The 21,609-nt window shown below is 33.0% G+C and overlaps 1 protein-coding gene across 1 annotated transcript; it reads left to right on the top strand.

Moving 5' to 3' along the window:
- Positions 1-2,293: 2,293 nt before the first annotated feature.
- LOC130896575 (uncharacterized) lies at positions 2,294-5,336 on the top strand. The gene is made up of 5 exons (XM_057804757.1): positions 2,294-2,398; positions 2,747-3,062; positions 3,177-3,820; positions 3,867-4,523; positions 5,040-5,336. The coding sequence occupies exons 1-5, from the start codon at positions 2,294-2,296 to the stop codon at positions 5,334-5,336; spliced, it is 2,019 nt and encodes a 672-aa protein (XP_057660740.1).
- The last annotated feature ends 16,273 nt before the right edge of the window (positions 5,337-21,609 follow it).

Genomic DNA, 21,609 nt, shown 5'->3' with positions numbered 1-21,609 from the left:
TATTTTATATAGAATTTCTTTACTTTAGTTTAATTTGACATACATTTTTTATTTTCAATTCATTATTTTTTCAGGTGAATACAATTTGGATGGTATCAAAGCAATCCAGTGGATGTAGAACTCATGAAAAAGATGCTCTAGATCATTTGAAGCAGTTTTATAATTTAAATGTTCGGCCAACTGGAGTATAGCTTACAAATTCAGGACTTCTTGGTGCTAGCCCTGATGGAATAATTGATGAAGTAGAAGTGAAATGCCCATCTTCTTTCAGAAATGATAAGTTGTCCGAAAAATTGAGGAATTTAAATAAATATATAGTTTTTTATGACGATGAGGGTAACTTGATCTTAAATACAAGTCACAATTATTATCACCAAATTAAAGGAGCTTTACATATTTTAAAAAAGAAAAAATGTTACTTATGTACTTATACCTTGAAGGAAACAGTTGTGACAATTAATTGTAGAGTTTGACGATTCAAGGAAAGGAAACATTTCACTCTTGGAAAATTTCTATACAGAACAATACTTACCAAAGTTGTTAGACAATTGAATAAAAATTTTTGACATGTTTTTCAATGTGATTTTAGGTTATTCTACAGTGTTAGGAGATAGAGTATACAGTTGGAAAAATCTTTACTATTTATTTTAGACTGCAAAGCCACTCTATACAAATTTTTGTTTGCTGAGGATATCAGAAAATTATGTTTTCTAATATAAATGTACAATGCCATTTTGTCAATAAAGATTTTTGAAACAAATTGTATTTGTTTACTTTATAAAAATTGTGGTTGGATTTACAGGCTTTTATTAAATTAGAAAAACAATATTATTACTTTTAACAATAATTGTATTACATCAAGTCATTTATAAATTAAGTAAAATCTAAATATCCATTTTTTAAATAAGAATTTCTAATTTTTTTACAAAAAAAATCGAATAAGGAAATATATTGCTACAATAAAAAATATTTGAAACTCAAAATTATAATATGTCAAACTTTGGCTCAACTCCGTTCGGTTAATCAATTCAGTTCACATTAAACGGCATAACCTACAGTATAAATCCTACCAATACTCCTCAACTTCTTTAATTGGGGGATATTGCAAGTTTGTGAGGGCTGCACATAGTTGAAAGATAATTGAAATTTGTGATCATCATTAATCAACCACCTGTTGCCTCAAAAAGTAATTCTCGACATCTTGAAATGCAGATGATGGACTCAGGAGTGAAGCATCAAGTTTAATTTAAATCATTTCATGATCTCGTTTTGAAGACCCTGGCAGTAGTTTGGTTGAAGGTCCTAGTAGTGACTCAGTTGAAGATCCTAGTAGTGACTCAGTTGAAGGTCCTGGTAGTGGTTTGGTTGAAGGTCCTGGTAGTAGCTAGGTCACAAGGTTTTTACAGTTCACTTCCTTAAAAAAGTGATTTATTAGACTAATGGACTTTCTGCAACAAAATGCATACCTTTTTCTGGTGATTTTATATTAAACACCGCATGTTGTTAGTTGCTTTTTTTATTATTATTTTTTTCATTATGCACTCTTAAAATTAACATTTGTAAATACATTAATTTCTAAATATTCTTGCTAATTTTAATAGAAAGTGATTGAATTTACTCAACACCGGATCTCGTCAGTTTAAGATAAGATATATATGGTTCATCATTTTGTCTTAGACGTGCAGTCTCATAATCTGATAATTAACTTGAAGGGTTTGCCTAAACTGACAAAAAAATTATTGTTTTTAAATCATCAAACTAAATTATTTGATAAACTCAAGATATAACATGAAAATAAAAAAGTGTATGTTTTTAAGTTTAAGTTTTTATGAGAAAATAATTTTAAAAAAGGAAGGTACTAGCAAGCATCTGGGGAGAAACCCATATTAAATGAATAAATAACGAATATAAACTAAGTAAGCTTACAATAATAGAAACAAATTGAATGGAATTGGTATTCATTTCAATATAAGTGATAAACAGAAACATTTTTTGTAAATTGGAAGCACTGCATCATCTAAGCATAAATATTATTTTAAGAAAAATAGGCTTTTTACATTTGTTGTGGAATTAGTGTCTATCATGGTTGTAATCGGTATATTGAAGTAAGTGATTTTTGTTCATGTCGTTTTCCATGATGTTTGTGTTCATGTTGTTGTTGTCGCTTTAATCGCGTCGAAGTAGCCTCGAAGTGTCTTGTCAAAATTTTATTTATAATAATTTCCCAAACATCTGACATCCCTGGTGGGGAAGGCAGATCGTCGACGTCATTTTGTTGCAGCAGTTTGGAACTATGGAACGTCTGTGCGCGGAACGAACGCAACTTAAAAGATTTTTCACGATTGCCGTGAATGGTTGTAAAGAAACCTTTGGAAAACCTGAGGCAACCGTCGAGGAGGTAACTGTTGCTTTCATTAAGCTTACCGACAAGGCTGATAGACTTTTTCTTCTCGATGATAAAGTAAAAGAGTAAATTATGTTCGAGTCATTGGATCAGGTCAAAGAAGAAGATTTAGGTAAGGAGTTTGAAATTCTGGAGAAGTACAGTACAGTACAGACACCTGGCTAACTTTGAGTGCTAGAAAGAGTGAGTTACTGGAAAAAGTCAAGGCCAGCACAGCGTGTCCCACAGAAGTTTCTGCTGCCGCTCCTGGTGATCACCTCACCCTCAAATTACCTAAGTTGGATCTCCCAAAATTCGACATCACGCCTAAAACATGGATCAGTTTTTGGGTATATTGCCAAGGATGGTACCCAGGCAAAGGAACTGTTGAGTAGCTATCCTGGATCGGCGGCCAATTATCCGAAGGCTTTTGGCCAACTGAAAAATCGTTTTGGCCGTAACGAATTGCTGATTGAGTTGTATATTAGGGAGCTACTCTCATTGGTCTTGGTACAGGCATCGGGCAAAGTTTATTTGACTCTCGCACAGCTTTATGACAAGTTAGAAACCCAGCTAATGGCCTTGGAAAGTTTGAGAGTTACATCAGAAAAATACGCGTGCATGCTCGCGCCGTTAGTTAAATCCGTACTTCCTGAGTCAATTTTACGGGAATGGGAGTGTAAGTAAGTCGTGCGGCCCTGATGGATCCCTCTTTGAGGCTGCAGATCAAATGGTCAAGTCAAGTGAGAATTTCTGAAGAGAGAGGTTGAAAGCGAGGAGCGTTTTCTGCTAGCTAGGAGCACGTTTTCTGTCCCTAAGGAAAAGGGCGCTGCACCAAAGAGCAGTGCTGGGAATGTCAAGTCCTCGACTGGAAAGTACACCACAGCTGCTGACCTAGTAGGTATTGAGTCCACTGAAGGCACTGAAGATGTCAGTTGCATTTTTTGCAAGAATTCTCACAATACCCAATTGTGTTCAGAGGCGAGGGACAAGAGCAAAAAGGATAAAATTAAGCTCCTCAGAGCTGAAAGCCGCTGTTTTAAGTATCTGAAAAAATTCCACGGGAAACGGCCCTGTAAGAAAAAGCTGTGTTGCTTAGTTTGTGCTGAACCTCATGTTACTGTGATGTGCCCAGTTCCTGGTAACCTGAATTCAACGTCTACTGAAACTAGTAAGGCAGCTAAGGAAGAAAACGATGTAGAGCACAACTATGCTAGTATCCAGAGTGCGCCAGTATTGATGCAGACATTGAGGGTTCGTTTGAAAGGAGAAAATCCTGTCACCACCAGGTTGTTGATTGACATAGGTTCTCAAAGAAGTTATATAACTCAAGCGCTGGCTGCCAGAATGCGCTATGAACCGATCCGCACTAAGAACTTGGTTCATGCATTGTTTGGTGCGAGCAAGACTGAACCCAAGACGCATCAATGCTATAAGGTCCGTCTGCAAAGTTTGATGAGTGCGTTTTCCTGCAACTTTGAAGTTCTTGACTCGGAACAGATTTGTCACGCCATTCCCTCCATTCCTTCGCGAGAAGCAAATCGAGTTGACTGACGACAGACAGGGCCCAATTGACATTATTGTTGGAGCGGACGTCGCGGGAAAGCTACTCACCGGGACGCGCGAGGAATTAAGCTGTGGTTTGGTTGCTATCGAAACTAGCCTAGGTTGGACCATAATGGGCCGCGTTAAGGACGCTGAGACAAGTTGCATGGTTAACATCAGTTTGCACTGCGCCCAGGAGTTCGACCCTTCTGATATGTGGAGGTTGTATGTGTTGGGCACCCCTTTTATTGAGCAAAGCCAGGCAACGTTCCGTAAAAGAGATTGGCCATGTAGAGTGCCATTTTTGGTTAGATTCTTCCACGGCCCTGTGTTGGATCAAGAAAGGGGAGTATTTGTGTTCAACAGGGTTAAGGATATTCGTTTTCTGACTGATCCTGATACGTGGAAACATGTGCCAGGGGCGATTAACCCAGCAGATCTCCCTAGCCCAAGGGGTTGTTTTCCTGAAGAACTTCTTGACTCCAAATGGTGGGAGGGGCCGAGATGGTTGTACGGGCCTTGTTCTGAATGGCCTAACTGCGATGTCCCTCCTGATGAAAATGAAGTTCAAATGGAAAGGAGAAAAACGCCTGTGGTTTAATTCAGCTTTATCCCAAGAACCAGGCGTATTTTGCTGCGAAAGATTAGCCCGGTACTTCTCTTCTTATCATCGGATCGTTCGAATGGTTACATGGATGATAAGGTTTCTGTGGAACAAAGATTCAAAGAAGAAGAAGAGCTCTGGAGAGCTGTCTTTGTCGGAATTCGCAAGAGCTGAAAAGGTGGTTCTGAAATCGATACAGGATGAAGCTTTTGAAGGGCTAGGTGATAAACAGCTCAAAAATTTGAAGCCACACAAAGATAAAGTCGGACTTATGCGTTTGAGAAACCGTATTTGGGAGAGAAAAGACCCTGAAGACTTCCGTGCACCCTATATTCTTCATTTCCAGAATATCATTGATGACAGATTGATCCACAACTTGCACACGCAGAATGGACACATTGGAGGGTAAGGTCTTCTGAACCTTCTAAGAGAAAGATTCTGGATCGTTAGAGGTAGGCAAGATGTGAGAAAAATTGTGTCTGCGTGTGTGATATGCAGGCGTTATAGGGCCAAGGCATTGGAAGTCGAGTCTCCATCGCTCCAGGAGAATCGGGTAAGGGACGTTCGTGTGTTCGAAATCAGTGGCACGGATTTTGCTGGTCGACTCTCTCGAAGAAGAAATGGATCAAGGCTGAGGTCGAACCAGAAAGTGATTCTGGTGGTTCAGCTACCGGCGATTCTCCAGTTGATTCACAAGTAAAGGTCGTTGCTTCACCACCCCAAATCCAAGAAGCTCAGCCTATTAATTCTGAAGACCCTCCGATGAAGGTTCATCATGTGGAAACCAGATGTGGAAGAAGATGAAAGTTCCATGTCGTTTCTCCTAGTTCCGTGAGTTATTTTCAGTTCAAGTGTTTCAGTTTCTCCAAATTTGAAGTTGCTTCAAGTGCAGTTTTTGTGAGAAATTTGATGTCCTTAAATTTAGTTTGATAGTTGAGTCGCTCTTCTCCTCAAGGTAGGAGGATGTTGTGGAATTAGTGTCTATCATGGTTGTAATCGGTATAGTGAAGTAAGTGATTGTTGTTCATGTCGTCTTCCATGATGTTTGTGTTCATGTTGTTGTTGTCGCTTTAATCGCGTTGAAGTAGCCTCGTGTCTTGTCAAAATTTGATTTATAATCTTCAATAGTTGTGATTAAATAGTTCGGTTTCTTCTCTTTAAGTTCGTATGTTTGCTTGTGGCTGGACCCGATTTCCCAAACAACATTACTATTTCAGTTTTTAGAAATGAACTTGAAATTGTCCGCGAAAAAGGCCAAAACTGTCATGGCGTCGCGAAACAGCTGTGTTTGTTTATGACAGTCAATTGTTTTTTTTAATAAATAATGATTACCTCGTATTATAAATACTGTAAAGTGCCCCAATGTGAAAGTACAACGATAAAAACGCCAGACAAATTATTCATATATGTTCCAAACAATAAAGAAATAGTAAGAAAGTGGTTAAAAATGACAAAGAGACAAGATGCTCTCACTTTATCATCTAATTCCACAAATTGTTTCTGTAAAGATCATTTTGATGTAAGTATTAAACAAAACTTTATGTATCTATTTATAAATGTACAAAATCTACTATAATATACCACACATAACATATAAAATGTTATGTCTTAATTAACTCAAAGTTATTGAAACTTTGTATTCGCTAACCTCAAAATCAGTGAAGTATTTTCATTCCACAGTGGGTAAATGCGGGTCTCTGACTGGTAACTCCTAATTATATAAGACTTTATTTGTTCTTCATATAAAACTGCGAACTTCCGAGCAAAGTAGGTGTTCATTGCAAAAAATTTGTAAAAAATAACGGCGTCAATTTTGGGCAAATTACTGCAGTTTGCTTTGTTAAATCTTGATTCCATGGCAAATTATACATGTCTTTCAAGATTAAATTAAGAACGAACTTTATTAATCTAACAATAATTGCTGAAAAATCGAAATGACCTTTGTCACTTTATACGCTATAACATAACGTTTCGCGAGGTATGACGTCACGCTTTTCTGATTGGTGTTTAATGTAACGTGATTAAACGCCTCATTTTGTTGATTTTATTTTCCAAAAATATCATTAATCTCTTATTTTCGTAGAAAAGTTGTTATTTTATTTACTAATTATCATGTTTAATCATTAGAAACTCAAAGCCAGCCGATTTATTCTTAGTGAAAACAAGCCTATTGAATAAATTCAATGGGTGGAGAAATGTGAGTATAAACATGGATGTTAGTTACGAATCTAAACTAAAATTATATATTCAACCCTAACGGAACTCTCAAATGGTCAGATTAGTGGAATAGACACTTTTTAGCATGTAACTAACTCACCCTACCTTAATTTGACGTTCTCGAGAAATTCTAACAATTTTGAATCAGATCCACTACATATGGGGGTCATATTTGGCGGAGGTTCTTAGACAGGTATATCCTGTATATTGATCTGCTGCGCTTCAGTAAATCCCGAAATTCCCATTTGAGCTCCCCTATTATGAGTAAACGAAATTAAGATATTGTCCATTATATTGACATCATATTTACCTCAGATGATTCAGTTATTGAAGATCCAATAAGATTACGTGAAAGATTGGCGGTTAATTTATGCAAGTGCTTTATGCCTTTATCCTTTAAGAATTTTATGGAAGTGAGAGAGAAGGAGGATTATCACCAATAGAAAAGAAATTAAAAAAGTATACAGATGTATAAGATAAATAACAGTTTAAAAACCTTCCAGAATGGCGCTAGTCTAGACAAAGGGTATGATATTAATTAAGCAATTGCAGTTTAATTGAGATGTGCCGAATTTAAAAATATGAACTAAAAGAATTATGAGAAAACGTGAGTGATTTTATTTCGTATTATTATTCTCACTTATAATATTTGGCGTTTTCCTTCAAATTTACCAGGATACTTATGGGGCGCCATTCTTATTTAACGCAATTCTACGAGCCCTTTTAAACATACTTCATCTCTCTACCCGCATAAAGTATTTTTAGTTGTAAAATACATATGAACTAAGCTTGTATTATTAATTTGTTCCTGTTCCACTTCACAATGAAGTTAAACACTTTGTTTTTCAATAAATTGTGACAAGTTCATCTAACTGGCCGACAGAAATAACATGGAATTACTACATTATTATTCAAAATAACACTTAGGAAATCCGTCAGTGTTTACCACAGAATTAATACTAATACAGAAAATAAGGAGACGATTTTTTCAGTAACCGAAATTGTATTCATGTATGCGCATGTGTAGCTATTTTATAACTGGCAATCCCGTCAAACTAAACCGATTGAATTGTACTTATTGATAATTATTATTTATTTTATTTAACGTAATCTAGTGAGAGTGAAAGTTATTTGTGTTTTTATATAGTGTTTTCCATGTATAAAATTATAATACATATTTCTGATTTTAATGATTTTTGGTGTGCCTATTTTAGTAATAAAAAAAGTAGAAAATTTAAAATCATCCAATTTTTTATTACTATTTTTTGTTTTATAAAAGGGATGAGAATCTTTCGAGATATTTGTGAAAGATGATATCGACACTGGTATCCAAGATATAACGAATTGTCGAATGATTGATATTCATTCAAAATTGCGATTTCCAGGGATATGTGAACCAGGGAGACATAGAAAAGTTGAAATTTATGAACAATTTCAGAAAAAGAGAACAGAAAAAATATTGTGTTGAAAACTTGAGAAGAGCCCTCTCTTTTGGACGCAACTGTAAGGAAAAGAGGTAATAATTACTCAAATACCTTCATTGAATTACCCCAAAATTTAATTATAGCCATGAAAATGTGCGAAACAGTAACACGAAATTCGTGAGTCTCCTGGTAACATTATTTTCGCTCAAAATTCAATTATAGTGTATTATCTTGTGAGAACTACTAGTACGTTCTGAAGTCCCCTGGTAACATTAGTTTTACTTAAAGTTCAATTTTAGTCTGGGAAAATCTGTGAGAACATTTTCGGGGTACTCATTTTAGAAAGTAGGTGGAGTACCTATATTATGAGCATTTGCTACTTCCTAATCACTTGGCCCATTAATTGTATTGACAAAAGTAGATTTCATGAAGAGAAAATGCCAGAAAATGAATGTAAAAATTAGTAGGAAGTTTGAAGTATTGAATGAATGAATATTTCAACTGATGTATTATTTTCCAGATAATACTTTGAAAACCAAATTGGCGAACTGCGCAAAATTGAAACAAGATTTTGTGAGGATTCGAGAATGATGTATCTTGGAATAATAAAATCTGGAACATCTAGAAAAAATACATGAACTAAGAGTTGAAACACAACTAACACAAACATAAACAAGAATTAGAATGTAGAAAAGAGAAACATGAAATTAAAATCTTCGATATGAAAAGTTCTTGAAAGAACTTCAATAAATTTAAACATTATACCTATTATTTATGGAGAAATATTCCTTTAGAAAATAAATGATTTATTTTTATTTTATAGTATTAATCTTGGTGAGGTGAAGTAAAAAATGCTCTAAATATATAACAAAAGGAGGAATCTCATTTATTTTTATATTTATATATTATTATAATTTTATATATGTAATACAACAAAGAAATGCGTACTATAAACCTTGAACATATATATCTAACTAGATTAAATCTATTAAATTCAGGTAGGTATATCTGATACTACTAAATCAATATCATCTTCGATAATTACTAATATATTTCATCTATAGTTATTTCGGGCTCATATAAAAAATTTGACCATTACTTTCTGTTTTGTATTGGGGATTTTAATCATTTCAGGACGAAGTCTTGCAATACAAGTTACCTAATACTTTCTCAATTAAACTGCTTGCAGGGAACTTATCAACACCTGTAACAACATAAGTATTAGGGTGTCCGTTATTTCCCAAATTGGATTTTATTCTGAAAACGCCCCTCAAATTTTTAGGTTATGACCTAAAAAAAAATATCAGACCCAAACTAGCCCTTAATATTCACATTTACCCGTGCCTGAATCATAATACATTTCCCATTTAAATAACATGGGATTTTTGCACTTTTTGCAGTTATTTTTTTTCCACCGAAACAAATGTAGCTAAAAATACTTTGACATCTGTTTTTTGTAGGAAATTTAAAGCTCTTTAAAAAAGATCCGAATGCTTTTTGCGATAAAATTTACCGTTTAAAAGTTATTCAACGATAAAGTTGTATTCATAGTTAAATTCATCATGTTCCTATTTTTTTTTACTATCGCTTATTGTTTGCAATAAAATTATGAAGTAACTGTAATAGGCCATATATAAAGGCAATTTAACGAAAAAACTAAAAGCGATCACGTTTTAAATTTATTCGTTTCATAATCTAACGCCATCTGTGAGTAACGTGAGAGAACTTCATATCCTTTGTGTCTATAACCTCTCGGTGAAATATTTGTTTGATAAACTTTATTAGTTTTAACTCATTCAGCAAAAATACTGTTTAATATAATTTTCCGAAAAAAATGAATACTTCTGTGAGCTTGAGAAATCCAATGTTTCTTTTGGAAGAACCAACCGAAACAATCAGCAGCAATAAATTACCAACTAACAAACTACTACAATTGTTATTTTATCAAACAAAAGAAGCAAAAAAAACAATTCCAACAAGTTATCAATTTGTTATTGGAGAAGTTACTAAATTTTGGTCTAGAGCTGGAATTGAAATACAAATTGTTTCAAAATGTGTAAAAAAAGTCGAAAAACTGTATGATAAGTATAGAAACTTACAAAAAAATCCAAATCCAACAGTAGAACGCGAGTTTTCTGAGTTTCTTGATACATAATTTGACATCGCACACGGAAACGTTCAAGATATAGCTGATAGTGAAGCGTTAAAGTTTTTATCTGACCAAAGAACAGATAAAAAATATCATTTACGCGTGTGCAAAGAAATTGGTAATACTAGTCAGTTATTAGGTAAGTAAGAGTATTCAACGAGCATACTAATTCAGATGTAGTTTGGATATTAAAATACTTTATTAATGTCAGAAAAACCGATATTCGACAAGATCATACCAATACGACTCAAACGTCAGATGAAAATATATCCGGAAATGATAATAATGTTAATTTGATAACCGATGATGAAAATCGTTCAAATTCAGGTAGTTAATAAAAGTATTGTTTAAAGTAAGAAATATTGTATGATTTGATAAACTTGGAATGATAATTTTCTTATTAACTCTTTAGATGTAACTTTACCATCAAGCTCTAAAAGTACTAGCGAGCCGCCTTTGAGTGGTGAGCAAGCTTTAAGTGGTGAGACAACTACAACTACTTCTCACCAAAGCACACTGTCAATTTTTGAAGTTCAAGGATGAAATTATGAAGCTAAAAATGAGAGAGGAACTATTAATATTTTTACTGAAGACGTTGTGGCTGCCTTAGATAGCTGCAATATTTCTTATAGAAATTCTGTTCGACTAATATCAGTTATATCAGAAGCCCTGGGAGTTAATACTAGTGCTTTAATTTTGAACAAAACCTCATTCAATGAATACCGATCGAAATTTAGAAAAGAAGCTGCTGAACGAATAAAACGAGAATTTGGCGAGATTAAAGTTGGTCCGGCGGTAGTGCATTGGGATGGAAAGTTGATACCTGATGGTTTTTCTTGCAAAAAGGTCGATCGAGTACCAATCATAGTTAGAAGTAATACCATAGAAAAAATATTAAGCGTACCAGCGTTACCAGATGGGAAAGGAATTACACAGGCACAAGCAATTTTCAATGTGGTTCAAGAATGGGGATTAAATGATAATATCAAAGCTGTTTGTTGCGATACAACTCCCTCAAATCTGGGAAGTCGAAGTGGAGCGGCGATTATTTGGAACAAATGTTACAAACGGAACTTTTGTACTTACCTTGCAGACATCACATTTACGAGCTAGTTTTGAATTGTGTTTTTATTACGAAAATACCAGGTACTGATGGGCCAAATGTTCCATTGTTTAAGAAGTTCCAGGAAAATTGGAGTACTCTCGATACAAACAAAATATAAGAATTTCTTAGCAAGAAATAAAATTCCTCAGAAATGCTAAAGTTCAAGAGTTTTTGTGCTCAATGTTACTTCGAGATGACTACAAAGAGCTCTTAGAATTATGTCAAATTTTCCTTAGCACAATGGATGTTGAAAAAGTCAAATTTTACAAACCAGGAGCCTTTCATCATGCTCGCTGGATGTCTTTAGGCAATTTACACTCTAAAAATTTACATGTTTCGAGATATTTATGAACTAGATACACAATTGAGAAAAAATCTATTAGATATTTGTTTATTTATAGTGTATATCTATGTGCCTTTTTGGTTTGCGGTGCCTCGTGCAGCATTATCTCCAAATTTAGATTTGCAGTTTTTAAAAGTTGTTCATCAATACAGAACAATTAATAAAAAAATTTCGGAAGCTGTTTTACATAAATTTAAAAATCACTTATGGTATTTAAATTCTGAAACAGCTGCACATGCATTTTTTGATCCAAACGTAACAGCTAACATTCAAAATAAAATGGTTATAGTGTTAAAAAATTGTGAAGATTCAGAATTTGATTCGTTCAAACGGTATATTATCAATACGGTGAGATTGAAAATTTAGAAAAGAAAGATATTGATTTTTTCATTAATTCGAATTCATTAAAATTTTTCAATAGATTTGATATTAGTAAAGATTTTTTAGAAGCTAATGCTGATACGTGGATTAGAAATGATAATTATTTAAATGGTCTGGGAATTGTTAATAATCTGCAAGTAGTAAGCGATGTGGCTGAAAGAACTATTCAATTGACACAAGATAATATCAATAGATTAACAACTCAAGAAGATCAAAAACAATATTTGATTCAAGCTGCAAGTGAATACAGAGCGAAATATCCCACTGCAACTAAAAAATGTTTGACAAAAAAATTGTAGAACTGGAGAAAGAACTATAAATATTTTGAAACTATTATTTATACTTTATTTTTTAACCAAATTTTGTATTTATTTATTTTGTTACCTATCTATATGTATTTAGTTTGATATAAATAAAAATTATGGTGGAAATTAAAAAAAACGGTGAATTTAACTATGAATACAACTTTATCGTTGAATAACTTTTAAACGGTAAATTTTATCGCAATAAGCATTCAGATCTTTTTTAAAGAGCGTTAAATTTTCTATAAAAAACAGATGTCAAAGTATTTTTAGCTACATTTATTTCGGTGGAAAAAAATTAACTGCAAAAAGTGCAAAAATCCCATGTTATTTAAATGGGAAATGTATTATGATTCAGGCACGGGTAAATGTGAATATTAAGGGCTGGTTTGAGGGGCGTTTGCAGAACAAAATCCAATTTGGGAAATAACGGACACCCTAATAAGTATGTTGTGTGAAATGCCTAAAGCTGTAGCTATATAGTTATTAATACCTTCATCTCATTAGTAATTCCATGAATTCTGCAAGCATTAAGAAGATTCCAATTTTCTATAAAGGTAAAATGTTCTTAGTAGACTTACCTATCTCGTGTTAATGAAATGAAAATACTCAGAAAGATATGTGGGTACACACTGAGAGACAGAAAGAGAAACACAGACATAAGACATGAATGTGAGGTGGAAGACATAGACAGATGGGGACTTAAACGTAGAAGAGCTTGGAAATTTAGAAAATTACATTTTTAGTTTATGATTTAAAAATATTCACCTTTTTAAAAAGTAAACACTTGATTGTGACGTTTAAAATATATCAAATTTTTGTAACAAAATCAAACCAGTAATTTTGACCTTTAAAAACTGTAATAAAATAAATGGGGTATCTACAAAACTAAATTAAGCAAACATCACCTTACCAACAAATGAAATGAAAATTTAATGCAAATACACCTTTAGTTATATTTACATTTAACAGTTTACTTGTGAACTTACGTTTGTAGTTGTGTTATTGGCCGATAGGTGGCATATGCTTTCAGTTTATTAATAATTTTTACTTTCGTTATAGTTTATTTCAGAAATATATAGAGCAGGGGTGCTCAAACGGTCGATCGCGATCGACCAGTCATCTCCTTTTGACGTTATAATTAACGGGTCGACGGTCCGATCGATGAAATAGTCAAGATCCCAAATTTTCTCCTCTTCTTTATTGACATGCTGGACTGCCTTTCCTTTACTTGCGCCCATATAAGTTCTATAGGATTTAGTTCGCAATGATATGGCGGTTTTGCGCATCACAGTTACGTTTTTCTGCTATATCTTCCACGGCGTATTTCATAAAACGATATTTGTGTTAATTTGCTATAGCTAATAGCTTTTTTTTATCAAATTATCTTCAAATTCAATAATTTTTGTGGTTAACCAGCCAATAATTTCTTGTTTTCTCCAAGATGAAGTTGAAGTTTTCTCTATGAGTCGAGAATGATAACTTACGTTATCCATAACTACTACTGAATCAGCCGGAAGATATTATATCATTTCACCAAAATAGTCTTCAAAAACATCCGAATCCATGTCCTCGTGGTAATCTTCCGTATGGCACTACTGAAAAGTTAGAAAAAACCTCTTTTAAAAATCCCTCTTCACTCCCAGTATAGACGATTATTAGTCTTTTCCCTTTACCTGAAGGCATCTTAATACCCGTTGACAGGCCTTCCATCAAAGCTTGGCGAGCACTGATTATATTTTTGTCTTGTTACATTTTTGGTACTGTATAATCTTCATTAATCCACGTCTCATCAAGATAAGAGATTTTCTTCTGCTCTGTTCTGTACTACTTTATACTTCTTAAGTATTTTCGTTGCCAGCTTTTCCCAGGCAAAATCCATATTTCTCAAAGAGTGAACTTTTCTTTGAATTACACTTTTGGTGACTTCATCAAGGACTTTTACTGGTCTGCCTGAAATTTTATGGGGAGGTTCCACTTGGCCTACTATCTTTCTTCCTCGCAATAATTTAAAAACGGTGGAGTTTCCAACTCCAGTCATTCGGGAACATCGATCGACAGTTTCTTGTACAGTAAATTTCGGGTAATCGTATTTTATGCAATCGTGTACATTTAAAATTAAAAGTTTTTCATTCACTGATAGTGGAGAATTATTGGAACATCTTTTCGTCGGTGTAAATGTCGCTATTTTATAACTAATCTAATAATATTGTGAACACTATTTACGGCTTAACAGCAAATACTGATGTGTTAAACTAAACAAATATACTAAAAATTTTGGGTAATGAAATTATATAAAAAGGTTACGAAGTTTTGTAAGATCACTTTTTAGTAACACAGTTATATTACAGTTTTATAAAATTTCTGTAACTTGTGGGTATATAAAGAAGTGGTATAACTGTTTCCATCACCATTTAATAAAACATGTAGTAACTGTTACCAATGTGTTTATAACAAATTTATATAAGGTTTTCCGTTACCTAAATTATATAACTATATAGGCTCTGAGTTATATAATAGTGTTTCTAAACACAATTAAAAAAATTGGGGATTATTAGTGTTTGTATATTATCCTATTAAAAAACTTTTAGTAACCAAGTTAGGGACAACTATTTCTTTTATATACATCGGTTACCTTAAGTAAAATCAATTGCCCTTATATATATAAACTTATTACAGATGACGATTGACAAAATGGTTGCCGGTGTCGATTGTCGAATAAGAATATATTATTAAGATATTATTATTAAGATAAAGTTAATACTAACCCAATAAACATTTTTTGTTATATAACAGTTGCCGTAAATATTATATCACCTCATTATATAACTTAAATGTATATATGATAGAAACCGTAATATTTCTGTTACTCGTATAAACCCCTTAAAGAGCTTAAATGGGGAGTATATAAAGGTTACGGAAAACTTAGGTTAGTAACGCTATATATACTTAGGTGTTTTAACCAAAAGTAACGGAAACATATTGGCAACCACTATATAACTACTTTAAAATCCACGGTTGGAGCCTTTTAGTGGTCAAATGTAGCGTTATATATGTTACTGTTACCCTTATAAACATTTCCTATAATGGTTTTGATAATATTTCTGTTACCAATTTCTGTTACTCTTCTCCCTGTCAAATATATGTTTTCTCTCACGTGGACACACATTTTCGTTGTTAACTTTATTACATCGCTCTTTTTCTTATTGCGTTATGTTCTATTATTATCAGCAAAATAAAAATTTATAAGATGACAGTATAACATTTATCTTAATTAGGCGTTTTTAGTATTGCAGTGACTTAAATGTTTATTCCCAATAAACATTTTTTGTTATATAACAGTTGCCGTAAATATTATATCACCTCATTAAATAACTTAAATGTATATATGATAGTAACCGTAATATTTCTGTTACTCGTATAAACCTCTTAAAGAGCTTAAATGGGGAGTATATAAAGGTTACGGAAAACTTAGGTTAGTAACGCTATGTAAACTTAGGTGTTTTAACCAAAAGTAACGGAAACATTTTGGCAACCACTATATAACTACTTAAAAATCCACGGTTGAAGCCTTTTAGTGGTCAAATGTAGCGTTATATATGTTACTGTTACCCTTATAAACATTGCCTATAATGGTTTTGATAATATTTCCGTTACCAATTTCTGTTACTCTTCTCCCTGTCAAATATATGTTTTCTCTCACTTGGAGACACACATTTTCGTCGTTAACTTTATTACATCGCTCTTTTTCTTATTGCGTTATATTCAATTATTATCAGCAAAATAAAAATTTATAAGATTTATTTATATAAGTGACTTAAATTTCATGAGGGAAACGGTTTTTACTGCTAACATGGACAAGATGCCTTGAAAAAGCGCACGGGCCTTTCAAATATCCAACAATAAATAATTTTATTTCATAAAAAAAATTATTTTTTATTTTATTTTTAACATAGACGCTAAATAATGTGACCAAAGATATTTGTATAACCACTATTTAACAGGGTGATATTAATTTTGGATTCCATGTTGTTCAAATAAGTTTCAATTTCGTTTTTTGAAGGCATAATGAATCGTCCCTTTTCATTTGAGTTAACAATCATGGCGAAATCATTGTATAGTAATTTTACAAATAATGGAAACCTAAAAATCACTTGTGATATTGTATAACCGATAGTAATGATATATATATAACTTTGTGGGTTATATAGTAGTGTTTAGAGTTACTAGTAGTGTTAAAATAAAACTTAAAGCCTCCAAGGATCTCGTATATAATTAAAAGTAACATACGTTACTGGAAGTGTTCTTATATACTTAAAGTTAGGCAACCCGCGCATCGCGTTTTCAATAACTGACGTGCAAGCAGCTGAGTTTTAAAGAACATTTCAAGTTTGACAATGGTTTAACACATGTTTGATATAAAACATAACCTTAATTTAACTAAAAATAAAACGTTTGCTATTAAGAGTATTAAGTATAAGTTTTAAATATTTAAAAAGACATTCAAATGTCTTATGTATTATGCAGGCTTTTATCCAAACCTGATCCCACTGCATACTAAAAACAATCAGTGCTTTTCGGTGTTAAAAATTAAGATGTAAGAGGGTATACATCAGAGCTTTACTCTATTACCTACTTAAAAGTGGTTACTTGCATGTGCGGATTTCTAAACCTACCAAATATTTAAGTTTCTTAGATGTTTACTAAAACAATTTACCTACACTTAGTGCTTAATATATACCAATATTTTTACAGAAGGCCACAGAGGCAGTTTTTGGTCAACAAACACAGCAAAGAAATGAAAATAATAATGATCTAAAAGTAATAGTTGAGGAGCAGCCTAAATGTAGTAGTGGTAGTATCATTTTGTTCTGTAATTTGAGGAATATCTGGTGGCGGAAAAAATTCATTATTTATCTGTCTAACAGTAGCAGTAACCGGTACACAATCTACGATTCGTTTAAAATTTTTTGTCACTTTCCGCCGAAACACAGAGCTGTGCTTTATTTTTTTCCAATTTCGTAACATAGCGATATTTTACAATAATAAATTAATGTTTATTACACTGCTGCTCCTCACTGCTCACAAACAACTGGTGTTAGTACTGTTAGTATTAACTTTATCTTAATAATAATATCTTAATAATATATTCTTATTCGACAATCGACACCGGCAACCATTTTGTCAATCGTCATCTGTAATAAGTTTATATATATATAAGGGCAATTGATTTTACTTAAGGTAACCGATGTATATAAAAGAAATAGTTGTCCCTAACTTGGTTACCAAAAGTTTTTTAATAGGATAATATACAAACACTAATAATCCCCAATTTTTTTAATTGTGTTTAGAAACACTATTATATAACTCAGAGCCTATATAGTTATATAATTTAGGTAACGGAAAACCTTATATAAATTTGTTATAAACACATTGGTAACAGTTACTACATGTTTTATTGAATGGTGATGGAAACAGTTATACCATTTCTTTATATACCCACAAGTTACAGAAATTTTATAAAACTGTAATATAACTGTGTTACTAAAAAGTGATCTTACAAAACTTCGTAACCTTTTTATATAATTTCATTACCTTTATAATAGTCTTTATATAACTAGGAATCACCATAAGGTACAGAAAATGTTTATTGAGCATTGCTCTTACGGCGCATGGTTAAGCCGAATCTGAAATAGGGTTGGCAGAGGCACTAATAGAAGATTAAACGGTACCTGTTAAACGCAAAACGTAACTGTATAATCTACTACCTAAGTAATCCATACACAATATTTCAAGACCTATATCTATGGCCGACACCGAAATTGAGCCGAACTGGCTATATACATTTCTGAAATAGACTATAGTAATTTTTAATTTCGTTCTGGAATTTTGTTAGATTAGAGTAGTCTAGAAAAAACAGAGATTCGAGAATGTGTTTGTAATCTTTTCAGTCGTGCAGTTGCATAATTTCGAAAACGAAATGTACTTAATTGTACCTTAAATACTTTAAAAGTTATTATCTAGACGTATTGCAAAGAACACGGAGCAATTAAGATCATGAATTTTCTGATACAAAAATTGACAGATATGATTTTTGTACTGGATGCCAGTGATAAGAACTGTTTTCTCGTACAAATGATTTATCAACAGAAATTTCCAGAGAGAAGACAGCCAAAAAAAGACATTGGAAAATTTGCTTCATTGATTTACCAGAACTGGTAGTGTAGTTTACAAAAAAAGCGAAAGGTTGAAGGATGCAATGTCACAGGACAACGAGATGAACGTAATGTTAAAAGTTGCGAAAGATCTTCATATCTCGACACGGGAAATAGCAAAACAAACCGACATAAGTCGTACTGTTGTCCAAAAAATTCTATCTAAGAACAAAATGCATCCTAACCGTATATGGTGAATGCAGGAACTATTGGATGATAAATATGAAAAGCGGTTAACCTTCTGTGAGTGGGCTCAAAAACAAATTCAGCAAAATAGAGAGTTTTCAATTTTGTATTATTTGCTAATGAAGAAACATTTCATAGAAATGGGTTTGTTAATAGACTCAATTTCCATTATTAAGGTGGTTATTAAATGTATGGGGTGGAATAATTTGACGGAACTGTTAATGGGCCAGTTTATTTAAATTTCTTACAAAACGAATTACCCCAACTACTTCAGCAATTATCTGCTCATGATAGGCGGCGAATGTAGTACCTACATGACGATGCACCAGTTCAGCATACCCAACTGATCAATACACAATTAAACAATGAATTTTCCACCACATTAATGAAGTCACCTCGTTCACCGGACCATATGGTCCATCAAAAAAATTTTTGATGGGGTTACGTCAAAGAACAGGTGTATAAAACACCTGCGACTACTAATGAAGACATGAAGAATAGAATTAAGGAGGTTTTCCGAACTGCTGAAGTCAAAATGTTACATCGTGCTTGTATAGCTTTTGAAGATCGCATACAATATTGTATGGAAGAAAATGGTGGTCATTTTGAACATATAATAAAACAGTTAACTAAAGTTTTTATTTGTTTCTCATTTGTTAATAGTTATTTTTGTTTAATTTGTTTATTTTGAGTTTTGTAGATACCCTATTTATTTTATTACATAATATTTTAAGGGTATAAAATTACTGGTATGATTTTGCCCCAAAAACTAGAAGTATTTTAAACGTCATATTCCGTGTTCACTTGTTAAAAATGTGAATATTTTTAAATCATAAAATAAAAATGCACTTTTCTTAAAAACAGTCAATTTTAGAGTGTACAATATCAGACATAATTTGAAGGGATAAAATAAGATGGTAAAATAATATACTGGGTGTTCCATTTAAAAAAATAAGGCAGCATTTATAGTGCACCAATTTTCGTCAAATCTTCATATTTTTCTCTCCAACTTGGCGACGTCACAATTTATGGGAAAAGAAAAGAGATGTCTAGTTGCATAATTTCACGCTAAATTCTATGGTAAACAAATATAAAGGGTGTCGTATTCAAAAAAAACTGAACACCCTGTATACCTAAGAATATTTTAGAAATGTATATCTGTGCAAAAATACCAACTTTTATCTAGAAATTTTTTTTGTATATTGTATTTTAAGTGAGTTATTACACTTCCACACACTAAAGGGCCACCCCGTATATCAAGGTACATTATAATATTTAAGTCGATTTGCCCACCAACACAAAAATTAGCAATATCTATACCAGAGATACATAAAATATCACAGCACTTTGGTAGTAAAATGAATAAACTATATCGATTTATCCCAGTTGAAAGGAGGACCTACAACAAAAAATATCACAGCACTTTGGTTGTATAACGACCAAAGCGAATCAATTTATCACAGTTTGAGTAAAAAGTAGTCTTTCAATACCTATACAACCTTTTGTACATACAAAGAGCTGTTCTGTGGCTTTTTGACCTCTTTAGCTGCACCTCTCTCACGACCCTCTCTTCTTAATATTGGCACCTCGAAATTTCTAGTGAAAAGATAGGTAAGGACGCGGATCTATCACCTTTAATAGGTCGATATGATCTCACTCCGCTTCCCACGTTACCAAACCTGTAAGATCATAAGACCATAGGCACGACTCGTTTGAAAATATTAACATCTACGACGTCGAGTAACTGATTTAATTTGATAGTATTGTATATTGCTTTGTCCATTGTTCATGAAATGGAAAACAATCAATTTTTACCAATTACTAAAAGTGCATACATGAAATAGCACACATTATAGGCCAATTAGAAAGCCATATCAATTGTTGGTGGAGCCCGCCAAATTTAAACAGATATACATAATGAAGTGGATATTTAAAATCAACCGTCAAATATATATTTTCCTAGTTTCCAATATATTTATACAGTGAGTAGCAAAAAATAATAAAAGCAAAATATTTCAGGTTGTTGCTACTTCTTGCTATACTGTAACTTTCAATTGCTGCAGCAGTTTTCATTTAAATGGATAATCATTAAAAGTCTTTATTCTCTATGCTATATGAGCGCAGTCCTAATTCAGGAGCCCTGGGTCTACAGGGAGCATGTCAAGGGACTTACCTGTAAAAACATCAAGGTAATATATGACACAAGTAGTGGTAGTATACCGGGATCATGTATGTTGTTAAGAAACGACATAAATCACTTTTGTCCTTCACAATTTCCGACTAGAGACCTCGTACCGATTCGAACACGCCTCGAATACGGAGAAAATCAAGAAACTATCATATTCTCCTAGAGTGAGCAACTCTTAGAATATATTTTAACTAATAACCTTTATATAAACAATGTATGAATCACACCAACATTTATAACAAGAGTAAGGGAAGACGTTTTAGACAATAACATTGAGTACATCGAACATAAAAAAAAGTATGGAAGAAGGACACTACACATACCAAATCCCAAAACCATGGAAAAAGCTGTCGACAATTACATTCGAACAGAGATTCTGAAGTGGAAACCTTTCTATCCATGTTAATTTTAATTTGCATACTCAACCGGCAACGGAGACTGCTTTGGGGATACCCACAAGGGGGACCCACATGTGGTGCTTAGTAGTAGACAAACTCTTATACGGGTTGACTGAACTCGGCATTCCCTGGCAAGAATATGCAGACGACATAGTCATATACGTAAAAG

This window comes from Diorhabda carinulata, chromosome 7 (assembly GCF_026250575.1).
Source record: "Diorhabda carinulata isolate Delta chromosome 7, icDioCari1.1, whole genome shotgun sequence".
NCBI lineage: Eukaryota > Metazoa > Arthropoda > Insecta > Coleoptera > Chrysomelidae > Diorhabda > Diorhabda carinulata.
This window is presented reverse-complemented; position numbering and strand designations above follow the sequence as displayed.